At 40.8% G+C, this 20,987-nt stretch overlaps 1 protein-coding gene across 3 annotated transcripts in view; it reads right to left on the bottom strand.

Annotated features, from left to right (window-relative positions):
- Itga4 (integrin subunit alpha 4) overlaps positions 1-20,394 on the bottom strand; it is an 82,419-nt gene extending 62,025 nt beyond the window's left edge. For 2 of the 3 annotated variants that reach the window (XM_087201120.1, XM_004868162.4), the window contains exons 1-4: positions 19,881-20,394; positions 19,537-19,658; positions 2,349-2,455; positions 2,128-2,257 (exon numbers count right to left, since the gene is read on the bottom strand). In XM_087201120.1, coding sequence (XP_087057246.1) covers positions 2,128-2,257; positions 2,349-2,455; positions 19,537-19,658; positions 19,881-20,083 — 562 coding nt within the window. In that variant the 5' untranslated portion in view covers positions 20,084-20,394. Of the gene's footprint in view, positions 1-2,127; positions 2,258-2,348; positions 2,456-5,140; positions 5,468-19,536; positions 19,659-19,880 lie in introns of those variants that run through there. The other variant, XM_087201123.1, reaches the window with a different exon arrangement.
- Between the last annotated feature and the right edge of the window lie 593 nt (positions 20,395-20,987).

Below are 20,987 nucleotides of genomic sequence, written 5' to 3'. Positions count from 1 at the left end.
TGTGTTGTCTTTCCTGCTTGACTTATATCACTGAACGTAATGCCCTCCAGGTTCATCCCTGTTGTCACAAATACTTTTTTCTTTAAGGCTGAAAACTCCTGTGTGTGTGTGTGTACACATGTGAATGCACACACACATCCCATAATCCTTTTCCATTCACCTGTCAATGATGTGGCAGTGAACATAAGAGTGCAGATATCTCTATGTGGTACCGATTTTATTTCATTTGATAGTTCTATTTCTTTAAACTTTTGTAATAGTTGTTCCAGTTTACATTCCCATGAACAGTGTGAAAGTGGCCAAATTTAAAATTTCTCTACATTCTTTCCAGAGCTTGTTATGGTTATCTTTTTGATAAACAACAACTTTAACAGGTGTGAGGTGATGCCTTGCAATAGGATTTGCATTCCCTGATGATCAGTGAAGCTTTCTTTCAAAAGCAAGCTATTGAGGTTTTTTTCGTCTATTTTTAAAACAAGGTTTGTTTGTTTTTAGCATCAACTTGAGTTCTTTGTGTATTTTGGATATTAACCCCTTATCAGTTACATATTTTTCCCCTTTCTGTAGGTTATCTCCTCACTCTATTGACTGTTTCCTTTGCTGTGTAGAAGCTTTTTTACTTTGATGTAGTTCCATTTGTTCACCTTTGCTTTTGTCGACTAAGCTTTTGGTGTGATAAACAAAATCATTTTCCATACCATTATCAAGAAATTTTTCTTCTATAGTTGCTTCTGAAGTTTTATGGCTTCAGGTCTTACTTTTTTAATTCGAGTTTGAGTAGGTATTTGTGTATAGTGTAACAAAAGTTTTTTAAAAGTTCAACTTAATTTGCATGTGGTATCCAATTTTTTCAACATCAAAGAAATTATACATTCCAAGGTTTTCCCCAGCTGAAAATAATCAAGATCCAAGACTTGGGGTCTCTTATTACAAAGCCCTCATGAATGAAGGCAGTTTTGCTGCTTTTGAAGAACTGACATATCAAGAGAACACATGATCACAATTTTTGGGCATTTCTGATTACATAAAAATTTACTTAAATTTTCTGATTATGTATATTAACTTTCCCTATCATTTTTCACTCATATCTTACCTGATCCTATATTTTACAATTTTGGATTTATTGTAAAAGGGCTAGGTATATCTAAGCAAAAAGAAATTCTTTTGTAAAAATGTTTAAAATTGTAAACCAAGAACTATTCAACAAAAAAAGATAAACATACAGAAACTTAGACTGTTTTACCTCAATTGAGAATTTAACATTCACTTTTCATCTTCTTGCATTTAAAGATAAAATAGGAATATTTATGATGCAAGCTTTTTGTGACATCAAATTCGAGGGAGGGAAGATGCCAATATTATTAGAGTCAATAATGGGCCAAATTTTTTCCAGTTAATAAAAATTTTCTTTGGTTACTAGGGTTTTATTTCTGGTTTTTGGTTATAAAAATTAGAAATTAGCATTCATATTTTTCTTAGTCTCCTAAGGACACATTTTGAGAGTTTCAAGCTTTGTTGCAGATATTATTTTAAATGCTCTGTAGACATTCACAACTTTGATCACTTCTGCATTTAAGACCTAGATCTGTATATGATGTATGTACAACATAGAATTTCCAAGAGAAAGGTGTTTCACACTTTAGACACTAATCTCTTGCTATTTCAAAGAATATATATGAATTGGAATAAAAGTGGAAAGATTTGCTTACACTTATACTTGAAATATTTTGATAACTCCTGGAAGCTGAAGTTAAACCAAGAAACCTAATCTTTCTCTTTCCAATCAAACTTTTTAATGTAATTATATGATTTTAAATGTCCTATATTTATTGGGGCATTAGACTCATACTGACAATAGCAAATTTACTGCAAAAGTGAGTAATTATCAACTAGCTTCTATAATTATTCAAATAAGCTGTAGAATTTCTACACCAAAAACACAAACTACTTATGAAAACTAATACTACTTGCAATTGGATACAGAAAGTAAAGGAATACTTTGAGTAGTTAAAAAAAATACTTCAAAGTTCTTCCTCTTCCTAATCATCCAAAACTGAAAATTTAAAACACCCAGAAAGGCATTCGCTTCCTTCTCTTGATGTAGTTGATATCAAAATCAAACCTCACCTTGGTAACACGGAGCCATTCTTTTACTGAGTTCCGTTCGTAAATCAGAAGGCATCCCATAGCAAACACCAGTAGGGAGCTTATTTTCATGCCTCACGTAAAATATATTTTTCCATCTATGTCCACAAGTCTGAAAAATAAAAAGTAGACCAAATGATGTGAAAGTTGCACATAGAATATCTGATTTCAAAATCGTCCAGTGGGCCAATTCCAATACCTACCACAATGGATCCATTTTCTCCTGGCTGTCTGGAAAGTGTGACCCCCAACCACTGATTGTCTCTTTCCTCCAAACATGTCTTTCCACAAGGTTCTCCAGTAGGGCTACCTACAGCATTTGAAAGTAAGTTTATTATCAGTTTCCTTGAAGACAATATTATTTTACAAGAGTAAGGAAAATAAACCTGGGCACTCATCTCCGATGTTCTTCCTTCAAGTACTTCTCGCTCATCTTATATTCAGTGTGCAATCAGGGGTCACATGCAGAAATTATACATGCAGAAAGTGACATGTATAATTAGCATACTATACATGCAGAAAGTGGCATGTATAATTAGCATTCTAATAATACACAGCTTTTAAACCAAACTATCTTATGCTTTACATTTGGGGGAGTGTGGCTCATGTTTTCAACAAAGACTAAAAGATCTGGGTAACCACATTGTTTTAGTAGTAAATAAAATACTTCAATGTGCACTTAGGTAAGTGTATGAATAGCTAGAAAGTCAAACATACATAAAATATTCATGTGCAGCACAGTACTTTAAAACTGTAAAGCAAAGAGTGATCTTCATGGTGATATTTTTCATCTGCTGACGTGACTTCTTTGCTTCATGTCTGAGAACATATTAAAATCCTGTATTAAAGTGATTTCAAATAAATGATTTGGGGGAAGAACAAGATGCAGTATTATAAGAGTCTCTTCGCAAAACTCTCTATATCACTAGGCACTTTGTTGCCTGTAGCTTTGACCCGGAGATGTAGCATCCTGAAAAAATATCCAGAGTAACTACACAGATAAGACTAATATTTTGGAAGTGAAATCATTTGCACCAAATCTCCTGGGCAGGAGAGTTTTAAGAAGCAGAAGATATCTGTGTACGTATACACTTGTGTGCCCTCCAAAACATCAGACAGGAAAAACAGCTCTGAGCACAACTGAAGTGAAGAAAAGTTTCTGAGCCGCTCCTTTGGAGAGTCTGAGCCAGCTGGTCCGGGTGAGGCCAAACCGACTGCCCAGGTGGCCCTTATGGGCAGGAACACTGTTACAGCAGAGTGTGGATGCAGCTTTTCCAATCAGGCCTCCGGGAGAATCATCAGCTCCCACTGATTAGCAATGGCTTCCAGAGGGGACAGAGTGAGCGGAGGAAGATTATTAGGCCCGGAGAAAGAATCCTGGGGTTTCTAGCAGTGTCTGCTCCTGAAACAGGAAGAGAGGCTTTCTGCGGCCCAAACCTTGACAAAGATCGCTGAGGTGGTCACAGATGGTCTGTGTGAAAATTAAGGAAAGGAAAGGAGAGGAGTGGGAAGAGGGGACAGAATGGCAGACTCAGTCTACATGAAGTTGAATTTCTGTTATTGACCAGAATAAACTTTAACATCCATGAAACACCTTCTCTGAAAATATCACTGCTTTCTAAAATTATAGTCAACACTCAGCTAATTACTCTGGCTCAGGTGCCTCAGCTAAGGAGTCAGAGGTAACAACCTCTGATCTCTTAAAATACGGCACATTTAATGGACACTCAGTAAGATCACATCCAGCATTTAGAAACAAATCTATTCTTCTAGAGATTACCAACCAAAAGTTGAAAAACAACCAACGGATTAGTTTGAAGCCATAAAATACTTTGTAAATTGCTTAAAGAAAATTGTCAAAAAGTTCTTACATTTAAGAGTAATGTTATTATTTCTTTGCTGAACTGTTTCTTAAATTTGGAAATGAAGATGAGATGCTCTTGCGTCGCTATTCCTATTCAAGCTGGCCTCCCCCCAAGACAGCTGTGGCTCCACCAGTTGACATTAGGATGTAACCACTGCTCTGTCTCACACTTCCTTTTCCAGTCCAGTAACATCACTTCCCTCCAACCTCTTTCTCTGCAAGTTGAGTCTCTCCCAGACCCCAGGGGGAACAGCTACCATCATCCAGTGACTTCAGGATGGGTCCGTGATCTTAACAAACATCTGGGGACTTTTGTCCAGCGTTCTCAAGCCTTTCTCTTCCCTTTCTCCTAAGTTAAGAACAGGGATTCTCAGGAACAGAGAACAAACAGCCTTCCAGAAGCCACAAGAAAGAGATGTTTACTTAAGAACAAATGGAGTAAAAGCTTCTCCAGGATTCTAGTGTGAGGCTGACTCACCTGTGAGCAGAAGAGATTTCAATAGGAAAACATGGGTGGGTTTGTATGTGGGAAATGGGATGGGGTGAAGGGCTACTGTGCATGATATCACGTGTTTGTGACTATGTGATTCCAAACAATAGATGCCTTCTAATTTACAAACAACATTTTTGACTCGTGGTTATTTTAAAATATGAACTATACCCTGTTAATCTAATCTCAGCTAACAGCATGGGCCATCAAGGGTCCTTAGACACATAAGAGGTGGCCATTCAGAGGAAACTGGTGGAATTAATATCCTGCAGGAAGAAGTATTTTCATTTTTGCTGTAGTGAGCTGCATTTATTTGTTTAAAAGTATGCTGGCCTACTTCCAAGGTTAGTAGACAGTGCCCTTGTTCATCTTGGCCCAGGCTATTTCTTGTTCCTCATCCCACTCCCAACACACGGCCCCGAAGTATGTGCAAAGGGAGAAGGGTCTGGAGACTCCACAGCACCCACAGCTCTGACTGGGATTTGACTAAACTTCTATTTGGGGCAGACATCTTAGTTTGCAATGAGTGTGCAAAAGGATGAATGTTGAAAAAGACAATCATGTTGTGACACAATTATTCTTTCCCAAACACACACAAAAAAATAGGTAATACAAACCAGTGACCAACCACATGCACTCACATTAGTTACGTTTCTCTTTTTCACTGAAGCCCTCCGCCCCATTGATGCCAATGAAATTCCAGCACTGGATACAGGACAGATCGCTTCCAGGAAGACCCTGTAAGTCCTCAGGACTGCTCTGAGTCTTTTCTTCATTTCTGAGAACATTCCCCCTTTTCTTGGCAGTGCCCGCAGAATCTCGTGGAGGAGGTCAGCTGCCTCGTGAACTTATATGAGGCCTCCTCTCAGAGTCTCCTCCCCTTCTCCGCAGGGCACTCATCCTCCACTGGCCCTTAGGATCACCTGGGGGGAGTTTTAAACAAAGACCAACACCTGGGCCCCACTCACAGTGGCTCGGGTGAGCAGGGGCAGGGTGGACACCCAGACATCAGAGTTTGTAAGAGCTCCCCAGGTAGCTGTGGTTGGGCTGGGGCTGGGCTTCTAAGCAACTGCTGGTGGCTATGCTTTTCCTGTATCATAAATTATTAAATATATTAAATATTATTATTAAAATATCTGTAATATCTTTAGGTCCCCCTCAGATTCAACTAGATACTGAAAGAGAACATCAAATGTTAAGCAGAGTTTTCTTCTTGTAGAGGTACAATATTTCTAATTTGGTCAGAGATGATAATTATTAGAAGTGCCATGAGAAAGGCTAATTCTCATGCATTTCCCCAATAAAACACCACAAATAAACTCAGATTAACTTTATATTTTACTCAGATGTCATGCTGCAAGGATTTATAATCTCATTTCAATTGGGTGCTTATATAACTAATCTGAACTCTCAGTAAAGTAAGTCAGCTCCGTCATTGAAAAAATACTTTACATGGTTTAACATTACAGGTCAGAAGAATTAACACATGGTGGTTTTCCATGTTTTTATAAACTCGAATTACTAATTCCCTAGCAGAGAAATACATCTCCCCAATAGACTCTAAACAAAGCAAAGCCATGTAAAAACCACCCCCTTTTTCTAAAATTAAGCTCCTCATTTTTCCTTTGGGGAAAAAAATAAGCCTATGCTTACTACTTCAATTATCATTTTCAACTACTGATTTGTATTGGTAGAAATGTATATGTAAATGTAAGTAAATGTAAATGTAAGTAAATGGTAATTTTGCTAAATGCATTTAAAGAATATTACTATGAACCCACTTAGGGTCACTCTTTACTCCTTTCTTCACTTTTTGATTTTTTTTTTTTAATTCACACCAGTGGTTTTAATTTCATTGCTCCAAATGTCAAAAATGTCCCAAGGACTGTGGAAGAGGAGGTATCCGGTCTGTGTGTCACTGATCTGCTGATAGGAGCACTCCCACAGCTAGGCAGGGTGGGACACACAAGCGGCAGGAACTCAATGTGCCCTGGCTAAGCTTAGGAGAGAATGCTTTAAGGTGTTACACCGCCACACAAGTGCGTGGCCAGAGTGCGCTGCACTAACCTGCTCACCAGCCTCTCTGGGGTGAGAAGACTGCTCTGGACAGAGCTAGTCCCTTTCCTGCTATTCTTCCTACTTCTCTTCCACAACAGCATTGCCTTATGTTTTAGGATAGTTAACAGGTGGTCTGCAAGATACAGTATTTGTGTGTTTGAGAATCTTGACAAAGGGTGGGTTATGAGCAGGATGATTTAAGACCAAGAATCAGCTGGGGCCCCTGGCACTGCCTGTCCCAGAGGGCTTCCCTGAGGACAGAGGGAGTCAGCAAGATCTGTGTGAAGAGTGTGGACACAGGACATGTCCAAGCAGCCTTTGAAGTCGCTATCACTACCGTGACTGCTTTAAGGATTGGGCTAAAGTTACTAAGCTGCACATAAGTCATGCATGCATCCTCCTCCATTAAATACCTGCAGCCCATTGCTGCTGGGAAAGACTTACCTAATTCACTTATTAACTCACTTTTAGCCCACGGGAATAGCCAGAGGTCTGTATTATCAATCCCTTTTTACAGGTGAGAAAATTGAGTCTTAAGTCAAATAACTTTGCTGGAGTTTATGGGGCTGGTAAGTGGAAAAAAATGACATCTTCGATCTTTAAGGAACTTCCCACTATTCCTACAAAAGAGCTCTACAAATATTTCAGACATCCAAATTAATTGAATTCAGTTTCATTTCCTAAATCTACCCATAGTCCATAAATCAAATTTCTGTTGTTCAAGAAAAATGTCATTTACATGGTCCCCTCCCTTACCCTGTCCTTTTCCTCTACTTTGATCAGTTTTCAGCATTTCCACTGAAGAAGTAAGGGAAAGGTTAGTCTCAAAGTTCTTCTTTCTATAACCTGTTGACAGCTCAAGTAAGACCCTGAGTGGGGAGCCTGGGATGTCTGATAAAACTGTCCACTTGATCTGCATGTGTCACTGTGATGTGGCTTCCCCGAGAGACACTGAACAGCTCTCCATCTGGCTTTCTGGCTACTAAGACAATACACACACTTATCTGATCTTTCAAAACTCATGATGTGAATTCAAGTTTCAGAAAAGTAGCAAAAGACTTCTAGCGGTTACTTTTTTTTTTAAACCTGAAGTCTGCTGAAAGATGAATGCTATACATTTCAAATTCTTCCACTTTAAATTTTTTCTTTAAATAGTAATAAAAATAAAGGCTCTTGTTCAGTTCTTTATTCCATGAAGAATTGTGCACCTAACATATCTGTTGAAAAGAATTCCAAGAGAAAATAATGTTTGTAATTTCTTTACATAAATTTAGAACATTAGAAAAACATGTGTGGGATGAAAAGTGAGCAAACAAATTGATATATGACAAACGCATAGAACCTACCATCACAGGGCTATGTGGCTTACAGAAACCTATGGCTTTGGTTACAAGACTGCCTGACTCTAGTAAGTGTTCAATAAATGGCAAGGATGTTCAATAAATGGCAAGGACTTCAGCTCCCCAGGGTTCCGATTCCCTTGATTTTGAGTAGGCCAGCAGAGGGCGCTCATGGTGCCATGACATTGGAGTAGCACCTTTAATCCAAAGGGCCCTTTCATTTAGTTTTTCGCATGAAACTGTACTAAATCCATTACATTCTATTTACTATGATCAAACTATACTTTTCTTACACATCTAATTATGTACAGTGGTGGTGTTTCTAAAAGAGTATTGATGTTTATGAATTCAACAGCAAAAAAAAATTATTTTGAATAACAAAAAGTAATATCCAAGTTCTAAAGGTGACACAGGACACAAAAGTACTGTGCTTCCAAGACACTTTCCTTCAGTTAATCTAGTGGCAAAGAAGTGTCAAAGCATTATTAGCTTGGTATGGTGGTGGCCACCTCTAATCCCCATACTCTGGAAGGCTGAGGAAGGAGGGTTCCAAGTTTGAGCCCAGCCTGAGCAACTTAACAATTTAGCCAGATCCTGTATCAAAATGAGAGAGAGAGAGAGAGAGAGAGAGAGAGAGAGAGAGAGAGAGAGAGAGAGAGAGAGAGAGAGAGAGCGAGCAAAAAGAAAAGAAAAGAAAAGAAAAGAAAAGAAAAAAGAAAAGGCAGGCTGGGGATATGGTCCAGTACAAAGGTCCTGGGTTCAATCTCCAGTACTCTGGCGGTGGTGGCAGGGGAAAGGGGTCAAGCACTAAATGAAACATCAGAACATCAAAATGAGACTCATTCGCAAGAATTTTCCTTTTGGAAAAACATGTCTTTAAATGTCACAGTCTCAGACTGGCTAAGAAAAATCTCATAATTGCTAATAGTCACGTTCAATTTATGTGAGAATTTGTTCATATAAACATAGGCCTGAAAAAGCTGGTATACTCATCCTCTAGACTTCTATTATTTTTTCAGAAAGAAGTTCAAGGCAGTTGAGGTGGCACATTTCTATAATCCCAACTACTTGGGAGGCTGAGGCAGGAGGATTGCCAAATTCAAGGCCATCCTATCTCAAAATTCTAAAAAAAAGTGGAAGGGGCTGGAGATACATCTCAGTGGTTGAACGCCTGGGCTCAATCAGTAGTACTTCCAAAAGAGGATTCGACACAGAAGTGAGTATCCTCAGGGAGTAATGCCACATTGCAGGGTTACAACTTGATAAAGGCTGGTTAATCCTGAGTTGTCACTAGGCCTCAGCACCCTGGAAAATAAGGTCACTGTGAGTCTGATTCTAGATTTAGGCCAGTGCTGGTGAACCTATGCCACATGTGCCACAGTGGGCTGTTTGTCATCACTGAAAGCTCGAAAAGGTTTGCCATCACTGGTTTAGGGGCTCCGCCAGGGACCTTGGTCTCAAAATTCTTTGCAATTGTACAGTAAACCTACACAACTGTTTTTAATAACTATAGCAGAAACAACTGGTACATATGGTGAACATAATTTAAGTAGGGAAAGTTACTCTAATTATTAACATTTATCTTATGTCTACTGTGTACCAAGCATATTGTAATACAAGTAAACACATATATTATCTCATTTAAATTTTCCAGATGATGTAGTTATTACTGTATTATCATTTCTCATTTTACAGATGGAGAAGCATTAACAGGTGACTATCTTTCCCAAGGTCATAAAACTAACAAGTGGGCAAGGAAGGTTCAATATCAGTCAGCCACCACGCACCATATTAGTATTAGTATTAGTATGTTCCTTGATGAGAATTCAAAAATTGGGATGGAGATTTAGCTTAGTGGTTCCGCTGCCTGCCTCACAAGTGCAAGGTCCTGAGTTTGATCCCTGGTACAAAAAAAAAAAAAAGAATTCAAAAATTGACACTATTAATAATCCTACATTACATTTCATCTATCTCTGAAATAACACACTACTAAAATTTTATAACATTAACATTTGGCATTAGAAAAATAAGAAAATTCCCTACTGTCTTGGATTTAAATGTTCATTTGAAAAGCTAACACAAATGTATGATTCTCTTTTGAATATCTGTGAAATAAAGAACAACACAAAATTGTAAAAGGCAAGAACTCCAAGGAAACCTGATTGCACTTAACACTCAGTAGTCAGTGTTGAAGTCCCGTGCTTGGTTGGGAACTCACAGGATAGGATGGATGTGGATGCAAAAGGAAAAAGAGGGAGGGCAGGAAAATAATAAGGTTTAAAAATATGGGAGAGAAATAAAAACCAGTGAGGAAGCCCTTTTCCTAACTGAGAACGGTCGCAGTGAGATGGGGACTCACAGACACAGTGACTGGCAGACAAAGTGATCATATGTGTGACGACTACAAAACTTTCACCAGAAAACAAAGAAGAGTTTTGGAGCGAGGCAGACCTAGGAAGCTTTTAGCAGCAGATGATCTGCATTGACGAGAGTCTCCTATGTAGGGTATAATTTTTAAAAATCTAATTAACCTCACACAAAGAATCCCCCAAAAAAGGATGTCAAAAATAAATCTGCAATCTTAATATCTCTGGACATATTCGTATGAATTCTTGTATTTCATGTAATTTATTTGAAAAGGTTTTCCTATCATTTGAAAATTATCCATTGGAGTGAAGTGAAAACACACATTGTCATTGTTGAGCCCAGGCTTGACGCTTGTAAGTCCCTTTCTATGCTCTGATTTCATGTTTCTAGCTATCCTGAAAACAAAATCTGTTTTAAACATGGCCACTTCTAAGCTCCAATCCCAGGAGTGATTGCTATTGTTTGGGTTGCCTTTGAGAGTAGGTGCAGTATTTGGAGTCTGAGGCTGACCTTGACCCCTTAGAATGGTGCCAAAATAGGCAGCAAAGTCCGGAATCCCACCCACAGCTGAGAGATGCATCTATTCCCTTTACATTTATTAAATTGTTACTCTGAACTCATCAAAGCCATTCAGACCAGGCTCTGCTCCTAAGTTCTCTCTTCTAAGAAGGCTTCTCTGGCCATGGAAGCAATTTCTTCTGTCATGTGTCTCTATTATTACACTTATTATATCATCTCCTGATTAAGCACCTGCCCACCTGCCTTTCCTGTCCTTTAGACTGAGTTCTCTGAGGGTTTCATACCGTATCTTACTCACTTTTTCTATTTCCAGTACATAGCGTAAATAATTGACAGTATGTGTTGAATTAGTGAAAAGAACCCAGTTACAAGTGTTTGACACATCTTCTCATGCACCAATCATCGGTAGCCTAAATTACAAAAAAAGCTTCCTATAATTGTCTTACTACCTTCAGTTCAAACATTCACTACCCTGCAGCTAGAAGATTCAGTCAAATACATACATCTGACCACGTCACTCTTCAGCTTAAACACCTTAGTATAAATTCGTACTTACAAAACTGTCCCCCAAATAATCCCTGCTCACTCTTCAACCTAGAGTTCACTGCACCCTCTACAGGCCACAATACATGTTTTTCTTTCAGTTTTTCAAAGGTACCATGCTCTCAGAGACTTCAGGATCTTCCCACATATTGTTTGCCCTGTCTGGCACACACTGCCATAATCTCTGCCTTTGCCTAACTCCTGGTTGCTCTCCAGTTCTTCATTTGAATCCCAATTCCAGAAGAGGCATCACCTTATTCTTTTCTTTTCTTTTTTTTGAAAGTTTTATTAATACATGTTTGCAGTAGATGAAGTTTCCATTCCTTGTGTGGAGTTGGCATATGTACGTAATACATCTTAATTCCTCTTCTCATCCCCTTCCCTGTCCATCCTCCTCCCTTCTTCCATCTCTTGAGCCCATTCCCATTTGAGAAAGATCTCTTTCTCTACTTTCTATTACCTTTTATCTTGCTATTTATAATTTGTTTCTCATAAAAGAGAAACCATGTGGTATTTCAAGTTGTGTATCTGATTTATTTCACTGCACATTATAGTCTCAAGGTACATCATTTTCCTACAAATGCCTCAAGTTTATTTTTCTTTATGGCAGAGTAGTACCGTATGGTGTGTAAATACCACATTTCACATTTTCTTTATTCATTTATCTCCTGACGGGCATATAGGTTGCTTCCAAGATTTAGCTATTATGAATTGTGTTGCTATAAACATGCGTATGCATATATCAATGTAATATGATGTCTTAACTCTTTTGGGAAGATACCTAGGAGGGGAATATCTGAGTCAAATAAAATTTCTAGCTTGAGTTTTTATTCTAACTAGATTGGATCCTTCCACCATATTTTTCTCTAATAACTGAACCTACAGACTAAACCCATGGGGGAAAGAGCATGTTTCATTCGTGCACCCGGTTCTCCCCATTCAGCATCCCTCAGTAAGTGGCTGCATGAATGAATGACTCATGTGTTCAAGGCAGGACCATATCTGGCCCCAGAGCTGTTGCCAAAATGGGAGATTTCTTAGTCATTAGGAATATTACTCAGTGACCAAAGAAATATAAGGCAAAAATAAAATGCATTTAGAAAGCCTCAATCTCTCAAATTAGGAAGAAATCTCAATCACTGGGAAATAAAGTTTGAGAAATTGGGAGAACTTTCTGTTAACGCGAAAGTTTATTAACAAAGCTCCCTATTTTGATTTTTTGCATAAGTGGCGTAACAGCCTATGTGCAAGAATGATTTTTTCCAAACAGATGATCTGCATCAACCTCAGCTTCATAAGTAACAATTTTAAGCATATTGTAAATGAAAAGAAAAAAGAGAAATATCAAGAAAAATATACGTGAAGTTTCAATAGTGGCATGTTTGCCTTTAATATTAAGCTAATAACTCTTGCAATCAGGCAGAAGTGAGGATGAAGGAATCATTAGTTTAATGACGCAATACTTATTTAACCTCTTCCAAACAGGTCATGCAGTATGAACCAGGAGTTTTTCTAAGGACATATAATTTACAAAAAGAAATTCAAGGAGGGTAATGGTGGCTAACATGTGATGGACCATTGGTCTTTCCAGTGTGAAAAAAAGGGCACAGGCAGAATGCTTAAAAGCCCAGTAAATAGACCACTTGGTCAGGAAAAGAAGTCAAACTTTTACTCATTTATGCATTCATACTGGGAAAGCACCTACTAAAAATGTAATGGTATTTTACACAGGGAACTCCTGTTTCTTTAGAATAGTGTTGTTTCATAGAAATATAGTGCAAGCGCACATGACCTTATTAATCTTAGAGTAGCCATATTAAAAAGGTAAAAGTAAATATGTGAAGTAAATACATTTAGTTTAATAAATACTTTTAATTAAATTAAATACATTTAGTTTAATAAATCCAAAATATTAATAATGCAATCAATTTTTGTTATGATTTAGATCTAAAATGTGCCTCAAAAGCCTTATGTGTTCAGTAGTGAGGATCCTGGAAAGTGATTGGGACATTGGGGTGCTATAATCAAGAGTGGATTAATCCATTAAAGAGTTAATGGCTAAATATGCTATTATAGGGACTGGTCAGAAGAGGTGTGGGAATGTGACCTGGAAAGGTGTATTCTTGTCCCTGGCTTCTCCTCATCTCTGTCTGCCTCCTGGCCCCCATGAGCTGAGCAGCTTTCCTCTGCCATGCCCATCAACCAGGCCATTTCTGCCTTGGAGCTAGCCAACAATGCTTGGACTAATTCTCTGCAAGTCTGAGCCAAAATAAAACTTTCCTCTTTTAAGGTGCAGGTGTTGGGTATTTTGTGGCAGTGATGGAAAAGTGACTAATACAGAAAATTGGTATTGGGCATGGGGTTATTACTGGACAATACCTGACCTTGCTGCTCAGAAGCCTTTGTAACTAGTTTGTGGGAGGAATTTAGGAAGGTTTGGAGATGCAGGCTAGAAAAGCTCTAGAACACTATATGTAGAGCTTGATGGGTGATTTTGATCACTGCTCAGAAGACCAGATGATGACAGGAATGAGGACAGTAAAGGCCAGGCTCATGAAGTTTCAGTTGGAAATGAGGACTCTACTGGGAAATGGGTAAGAGGCCATTCATGATTCATTTTGACAAAGAACTTATTTTCATTTTTTGTCTATGTCCTAAGACTTTGTCTTAGGATAAATTTAAAAACTAATAAATCTGGCAATGAAAATTTCAAGGCAGCCCAACATTCAGACTATGAAATGAGTACTGCTGGCTTTTTACAACCAGATCCATAGTGAGAATCAGGAGCAAAAAGCAGAGCCAGAAAACATGAAAATTGTGCAGCTTGGCTCAAAAGGAACTACCAGCAAAGTTGAAGCCAACAAGAGTGCAGCTGCTGAAAATAACAGTGCCATTAAAAGGAAGCCAAGTACTTTGTATCCAGACAAGAGGAAAGATGCTTGATGACCTCTCAGAAATTGGTCAGACCAAACCAATTGCAGGCTCAAAGGTGTAAACAGGTAAACTACTTTGAAAGACTTTGCTTTAAGAAGAGAACCTGAGAGCATCCTGTTCTCTCAGGGCCACCTAGGGAAATGTTTCCCCAAATTCAGCTACTCAGAGACCACTGCAGCCACAATTCAAAGAGGCCTCGCTATTGCTCAAGCTTGCAGCAGACCTTGGTGTCATTTACATGGTGCTGGTTTTTTAGGCATGTGGAGTCATGGAAGCTTTGACCCAGATTGCAAAAGGAGAATGAGGAGGCAGGGCACAGAAGCAGTACATGAAGCTATGAGAGGGAAGCCAAGGGGGCAGTGGAGACCCAGGAAGTTGGAGATGCCAGGAATATGGAACATCTGCTGAGGAAAAATGCAGGCATGAAGCAAAGCCACCCCTAAAAAAGAGGCTATGTGGGCTGCAACAAACACAGCCACAGGCCCAGGGTAGCCCTAGCTTTTTGAGCTCCCGCCTCACCACCACTTGCCCTGGGTGCTAGTCATAGAGCTACAGGATTAAATGTTTGCCCCACTGGTTTTGTTTTGATTCCTTTCTATCCTCCTATTCTGCCTTTTTGGAATGGAAATATTTACCCTGTGTCATTAAATTGGAATTATTTAACTTTTCTTTTTAATTTTTACAGGGGCTCACAGCTAAGAGTTTGCCTTCAGTCTCAGAGGAGATTGGACTTTTCAGCAATGCTGGCAGGTAACATTTGGAGATACACTAAAATGCATTTTTCTTAATGAGATGGACATGGGACTTAGGGGGCCAAGGGTAGAATGTAATGGTTTAAATCTAAAATGTCCCCCCAAGTCTCATGTGTCCCCCCAGGTCTCATGAGGTAGGGATTTGGGAAGGTAATTAGAACATGGGAATGCTATAGTCATCAGTGGGCTAATCCACTGATGATTTCTTAGCTGAAAGTGCTTTAGGAGGTGAGGGTCAGAAGAAGTGAGTCACTGAGATTGTGTCTTGGAAGAATGTATTCTTGTTCCTAGGTCTTCCCTTCTCTCTCTGCTTCCTAGTCACCATGGGTTGAACAGTTTGTCCCCATGCCCTTCTACCATGCCATTTCTGCCTTGAATCCAGCCAACTATGCATAGACTAAATCCTCTGAAACTATGATCCAAAACAAACCTCTCCTCTTTTAAGTTGTGTGTGTTATGTATTTTGTCCCAGCAATGGGAAAATGACTAATAAAATATTTAACTTTAAGTACTGATTTCAAATGTAATTAATTTCTTAAACTTTTTGTCCAGTGGCTTTGAAATCTAGACTGTAACTCACATTACAGCACCACTCATTGTAGTCACTTCATGTGCTAAATAGCCACATCTGACTAATGATTAAGTTACCTTATTACCCAGGTGTATATGTGTATGTAATACTGAAATAAGGAAAGATCCGGAGTGTCTTTCAAACAATCAAAGACTTGGAAGTATAATTTTTTAATTATTGATGTCTTTTATTATATTCTAATTCTTTGTCTATTGGTAGTCCATGGATAGACTACATGTAACTATATTAGTGGGGTCATTATTGACAATTCCCTGATTCAGGAACCATTTGTGATCAAATGCTCAGGCAGACAGAGTACTGGATGGAAAAGAAGTGGGCATGTAGGAATCACCGTAGCCTCCTCAGTCTTCATGATCACCTTCCTTTAGTTCATGGAGGGAATTATGAAAGAAGTAAGATGGGATACCTCTCAGGGAGGCAGTGAGGTGAAAACAGCCTGAGTATGAAGGAAGAAAAGCACCTCATGGTGCAGTACTGTTAACTGTCTTGATGCCACTTCTGCAGTAAATTCACTTTTCTAAACAGGAACTCCCAACATCTCCCATTCTGAGCATTCTAGATAAATGGTTACTTACTGCTTGATTCTGATTATGGTTACAGTAATTATAGCATGGTATATAACATCATCCGCAGAGTACAGCAGTTTGGGGAGCTAGTAACCTCCTCTTCTGAGGAAAGGAGTTTATCTGAATCAGTCATTGATGTGACATCCCACAGAGACTTGGAGAATAGTTGACATAGGTGTTCTGAATTTCATAGGAGATGAGCACCATTCTAAGAGACCCTGTACCTTCAGATTCACAACAGCGGGTGACTCCAAATGTAATGGGACACCTTTCTGACCTAACAATCGTAACTTAATCTTACAACACTTTTGATGAGCTAACAAGAAAATACTGTTGTTATGTTTTAGTTCAACTGTTATCTTTTAATTCACACATTTAATTTTTTCACATTCGGTTTCATATATTAATTGGCCCTTGTGATGTTTAAGCTTAACTGTCAACTTGACTGGTGTGGCAGACAACTAAGGGATTAGTAAAGCATGCCTCTTAGTGTGTCTGGCTGGGTCATGGAGGCATGACCATGTGTAATATATATTGTCTCTGGCCTCTTCTTCACTAGCACCATTGCCCTGCTCTGCTTCCCTGCAGCCATTAACTAAGCAGCTGTGCACTGCCGTGATGTTCCTGCCTTGGACTGACTCTCCTGAAACCATACACCAAAAATAAACTTTCTCCTTTAAGTTTTTGGTGTCACGTATAGTATCCCAGAAATGGGGAAACTAACTAATATAGCCCATTTATTTACATTGACTTGTTCATTACAGACAACTTACAAATACAGACTTAAGTAGAAAGTAAATAAACTCATATTTTTGAATGTCTCCTAAGTATCAAACATTTTCCAAACAAATTACAATCACTGACAGTTGAGACAAGATAATTAAAGCCATCTTATATAGAAATTTCTCTATGTTTATGTGTGTGCCACACACAAAACTTCTTCATAAGAAATCGTACATAGCCCACAAACCCTACAATCCTAAGATATCTGTATCAGTTTACTATTTTCAGTATTTTCTTTCTAGACTGTAGGCTCAATCTTTTCTCTTGTAGCTTTAAGTTAGTTCTGAATTTGCCCTAAATAGAGACAGTTGCTTTATATAAGGAAGAAAAGATGTACTGCTCAGAACATTACATGAGAAATAACTTCAGTCACTCTACTTCTTATTATGTCTTTTGTTTTGCTATTTTATTTCTCACAGAAGAAAAAGCATGAAATATGTAAGCTAGATATATCTTTCTCAAATGAGAAGGGGATCAACAGATAGAGGTAAGAGGTAAGGAAAGAACTCAAGGGGAATGGAAAGAGGAATTAAGATGTGTTGTGTACCCGTACCAATTCCACAAAAGGAATGGAAACATTATGTACCACTAAAAATTCTCAAACTGCCAAACCCTAAAAAACAAAGAAATAACTAGGAAACTATTTTACAAATATTTAGAACTATTGCTACAGCTATTAATATTTCAACCAGTTGACTAGGAATTTTGTATCCCTTTTTGCCCTTCATCTAAGTCAGTTCCTTTTATATTGACCAACATTCTGAAAGTTAAAATATCACTTTGGCTTATCATTTCTAATGAATTCTTTTACTCACTAGTCAAGTTGATGCCAAACTTTCACTTCGGTTTTCTTCATCCATGCAATAAATTTCCATTTAATTTATAGTTTTTTATACATCTACCAGGGCCACATTTCTCTAAGAAAATTGCTGTAGTCAATCCATACACTCTAAATGCCCAATTAATTTTAGTTTTCCTTCAAACATCAGCCATTATTGTCTAAAATTTTATGTAATATTATGACATGAACGTTTCAGTTAAACATACACATCCAGAAATAGATTCTGTGCCCTTGCAGACAGGAAATAGGTGCTAAATAGTGACAGTTATAATGTCACAGACCTGGAAACTATTGCAGAACAACAAAAAAGAAATTATTCCCTACCGAGACATTGTCAAGATCCTCTGGCAGATCAAGGTTGTCTGCTTCACTCCCTAATTCTTCCCACAATTCTTTTATGAAATGAAAGTCCTGCTTTACAAAATGATTCCCACTCTCAGTCTGTGCATGTTTCATGCATGCCTCATCTGTGTTTTGGGAAGGGGGATGCTTAAAGAAGGTTGAGTCCTATTCTGCATGCTACAGACAAATGTACTCTGAGAGAAAAGTATTTATTGTGGCCATGCTCTATTTGAATTCTTCTGAAGGAAACCAGCTCCACAGTTTGAGAAAAAGCAAAGACTGCCACTTTTAAAGAGTAGTTAAAGGTGCCAAAAGTGATTATTCTCAAAAGTTCATCTATAGTGAAGGTAAATATGAGAAAAGTACAAATTGTGACCTTTTATTCGCCACTTACAGCAGGTCTATCAGTTCAGCACAACATACTGGAGCCTTCCATTAATTATGTGCACTAAAGATACATATATGAAATTAAAAGGCTTACGTTTTGCACCCAAGCAAAGCTGACTTTGGCTTGGTGTCCCATCTGCCACTCATGAGGTCAGTAAAGGCATTCCCAACTCCAAATTAAAGGCCTCATACATAAAATAGGAACGTAACCCAGGGTTTCTCGGAGGGAAAAAAATTTGAGCAGTATATGCAGCAGTGCCTGACAGTGTTTGGAACAAGACAGGGCTGAATTAATATCGCTTCCCCTTTTTTTCTTCACGTATTTGTTGCAGCAAATGGACTTCTGACTTTGAAATATGAAACTTCTCCCCTCCCCCATCAATATACATTTTCAAATTGGCACAAACCTAAGAAAAGACATGAAGAAATGACAGCATAAAGACAGGCCCATTTAACATGGGAGTTTTTGGAAAGGAAAACTAATGATTATATATTAAAGCTCACGTTAACTATTAACAATGGAGATGCCAAATTGTCTTTACCCTCTTCTTTTACACTGTATATTCTAAGTGAAACTGTATCACTTCCTTTAAACAACAACCCAAAAAGCCCTTAGGCTGAAATGCCAGACTACGGGATCAATTCCAGCTACTATGCCTGGTCTGCCCTTTAGCCTGCTGTCTAACAAAGTTCATAGGTCAAAGACAGAAATAAAATAATGGCTTAGCGGGACTGTCTTTAACACACTCAGAGTCGGAAACGTGCTTCACACATGGAGGACGGGGAGAGGTGGAAGAGAAGATGTAGCTTAAGAAACTTTCCTGACGAAGTTTTGTCACAGTAGCGCACTCATGCCATACGCTAAAAGGAGAGAAATACTGTCTGGAAGAAGGGAGAGGAGAAGAGATTTGAAGCAGAAGAAACTGGGGTCAGGACTTTTTCCAGGATTTGTCTTCCAGTGGGGTCCACGAGGGAAGAAGGGTCACAACCTCCTATTCCCAGACCCAACTCACCCAGCTGAAGCTGTTCGCACGTCCGGCTTGGATTCTTTCCGATCCTACATTTGTAGATGGCCCCGGGACTGAGCACCGACGCGTTGGCGAGCCAGGTGGCCGTGGGCGCCCCCACGACGAGCCTAGGCGAGAGCGGCGCACGTGCTCAGAGCGAGCTCCCCGCTGCCCGCCAGCGCCCCAACCCCGCCCGACTCGCCCCAGGGCCGGGCCTGACCGCTCCCGGGGCGCGGCGTCTCCGGACCAGTTTCCCCGGCCAGGCTCCAGCTGCGGGCTGGGGCCGCGCTCCTGCCTCCTCCCCGGGGAGGGAGTGCAGTTTGGGCGCGGAGAGCGGAGTCCGCACTCACCAGCGGTCCGGGCCGTGGCTGTGTAGCACCACGGAGTAGCCGAACAGCGTGCCGGGGGCGCCCCGGAACAGCAGCGCGCTCTCCGCGTCCACGTTGTAGGGGTGCGCTCCGGGGACCCTCAGGCACAGCAGCAGCAGTAGCAGCACGGCTCCCCGGACGGCGGCCCCGCGGGGTCCGGCTCCGCGCCCCGCTGCAGCAGCCATGCGCTCCGGCTGGGGAACATCCAACACCCCTCGGCTCCTGCCCAAAGTTGCACGGGAGGCGACACGGCCGAGGCGAAGAGCGCCCCACTTGCTGAAGCGCAGCGTGTCCGGCGCCGGCGGGTGGGGAGCGGGGAGGAGGGACGCGCAAAGGAAGGGAGGGCCGCAGCAGGCGGGGCGACCAAGGGGCCGGGGTACCGCTCGCCCCCCGCCCCGCGCCTGGAGTCTGCGGCCTGGGGATGCGGGCGCGCCGTCCCGGGGCGCCGGCCCGGGTTGGGTCCTGGGCGTGGTGCCCAGCGCGGGGGTCCGGCTCCGGCTCCGTCTCCCCCCCGCGCGCAGCTGTAGGGGGCGCTGGGGGACCTCGGCTGCGCCGGATGCGCCGCCCGGCCTTGCAGCCCGCCGAGCGTGCGAGGGCTGGGGCTCTGGGCCGCAGCCCGAGTGGACCCGCAGGGGACAGTGCCACCCCCTTTCACGGGGGCCCGGCCCGTGCACGGCCCCATCGTGAGCACCCCGCCTCAGCCCGTGGCCAGCCTCGAGCTAGGAGGGAGGCCACTCCAGATCTTTCTCGGTTAATGAGGTCCTGTGTGGGGTTTTTCTTAATCAGTGGGTAGAGAAATTATCCCGTGGTCCACAAATTAAAAACAAGACAACAAAAAGAATGGCCTAGGGGACATTTTGGTGTCAGAGACGTTGTGGCTATTCTCTTCAAACCCCACAGCCCCGCACCCTTTTATGCCGACTTCCTTCCTCCTTGCAGTTCCCCTTCTGCCCCGACTGCGCGCCTGGGTGGCAGAGCAGCGGCCTGGGCCTCGGGATGACAGCGCCTTGGGCGGCCACTGACCCAACCGGCCAGCCCTGGGTGAACGCAGGCGGCTGGGATTTGGCTCACTCAACAGTGCCTGTCCCC

Source organism: Heterocephalus glaber, unplaced genomic scaffold (genome assembly GCF_053883595.1).
Source record: "Heterocephalus glaber isolate CG9 unplaced genomic scaffold, H.glaber_assembly_v1.0 deba00000347, whole genome shotgun sequence".
NCBI classification, from domain to species: domain Eukaryota; kingdom Metazoa; phylum Chordata; class Mammalia; order Rodentia; family Bathyergidae; genus Heterocephalus; species Heterocephalus glaber.
Note: the sequence above shows the minus strand (reverse complement) of the source record. Positions and strands in the feature narration are given on the sequence as shown.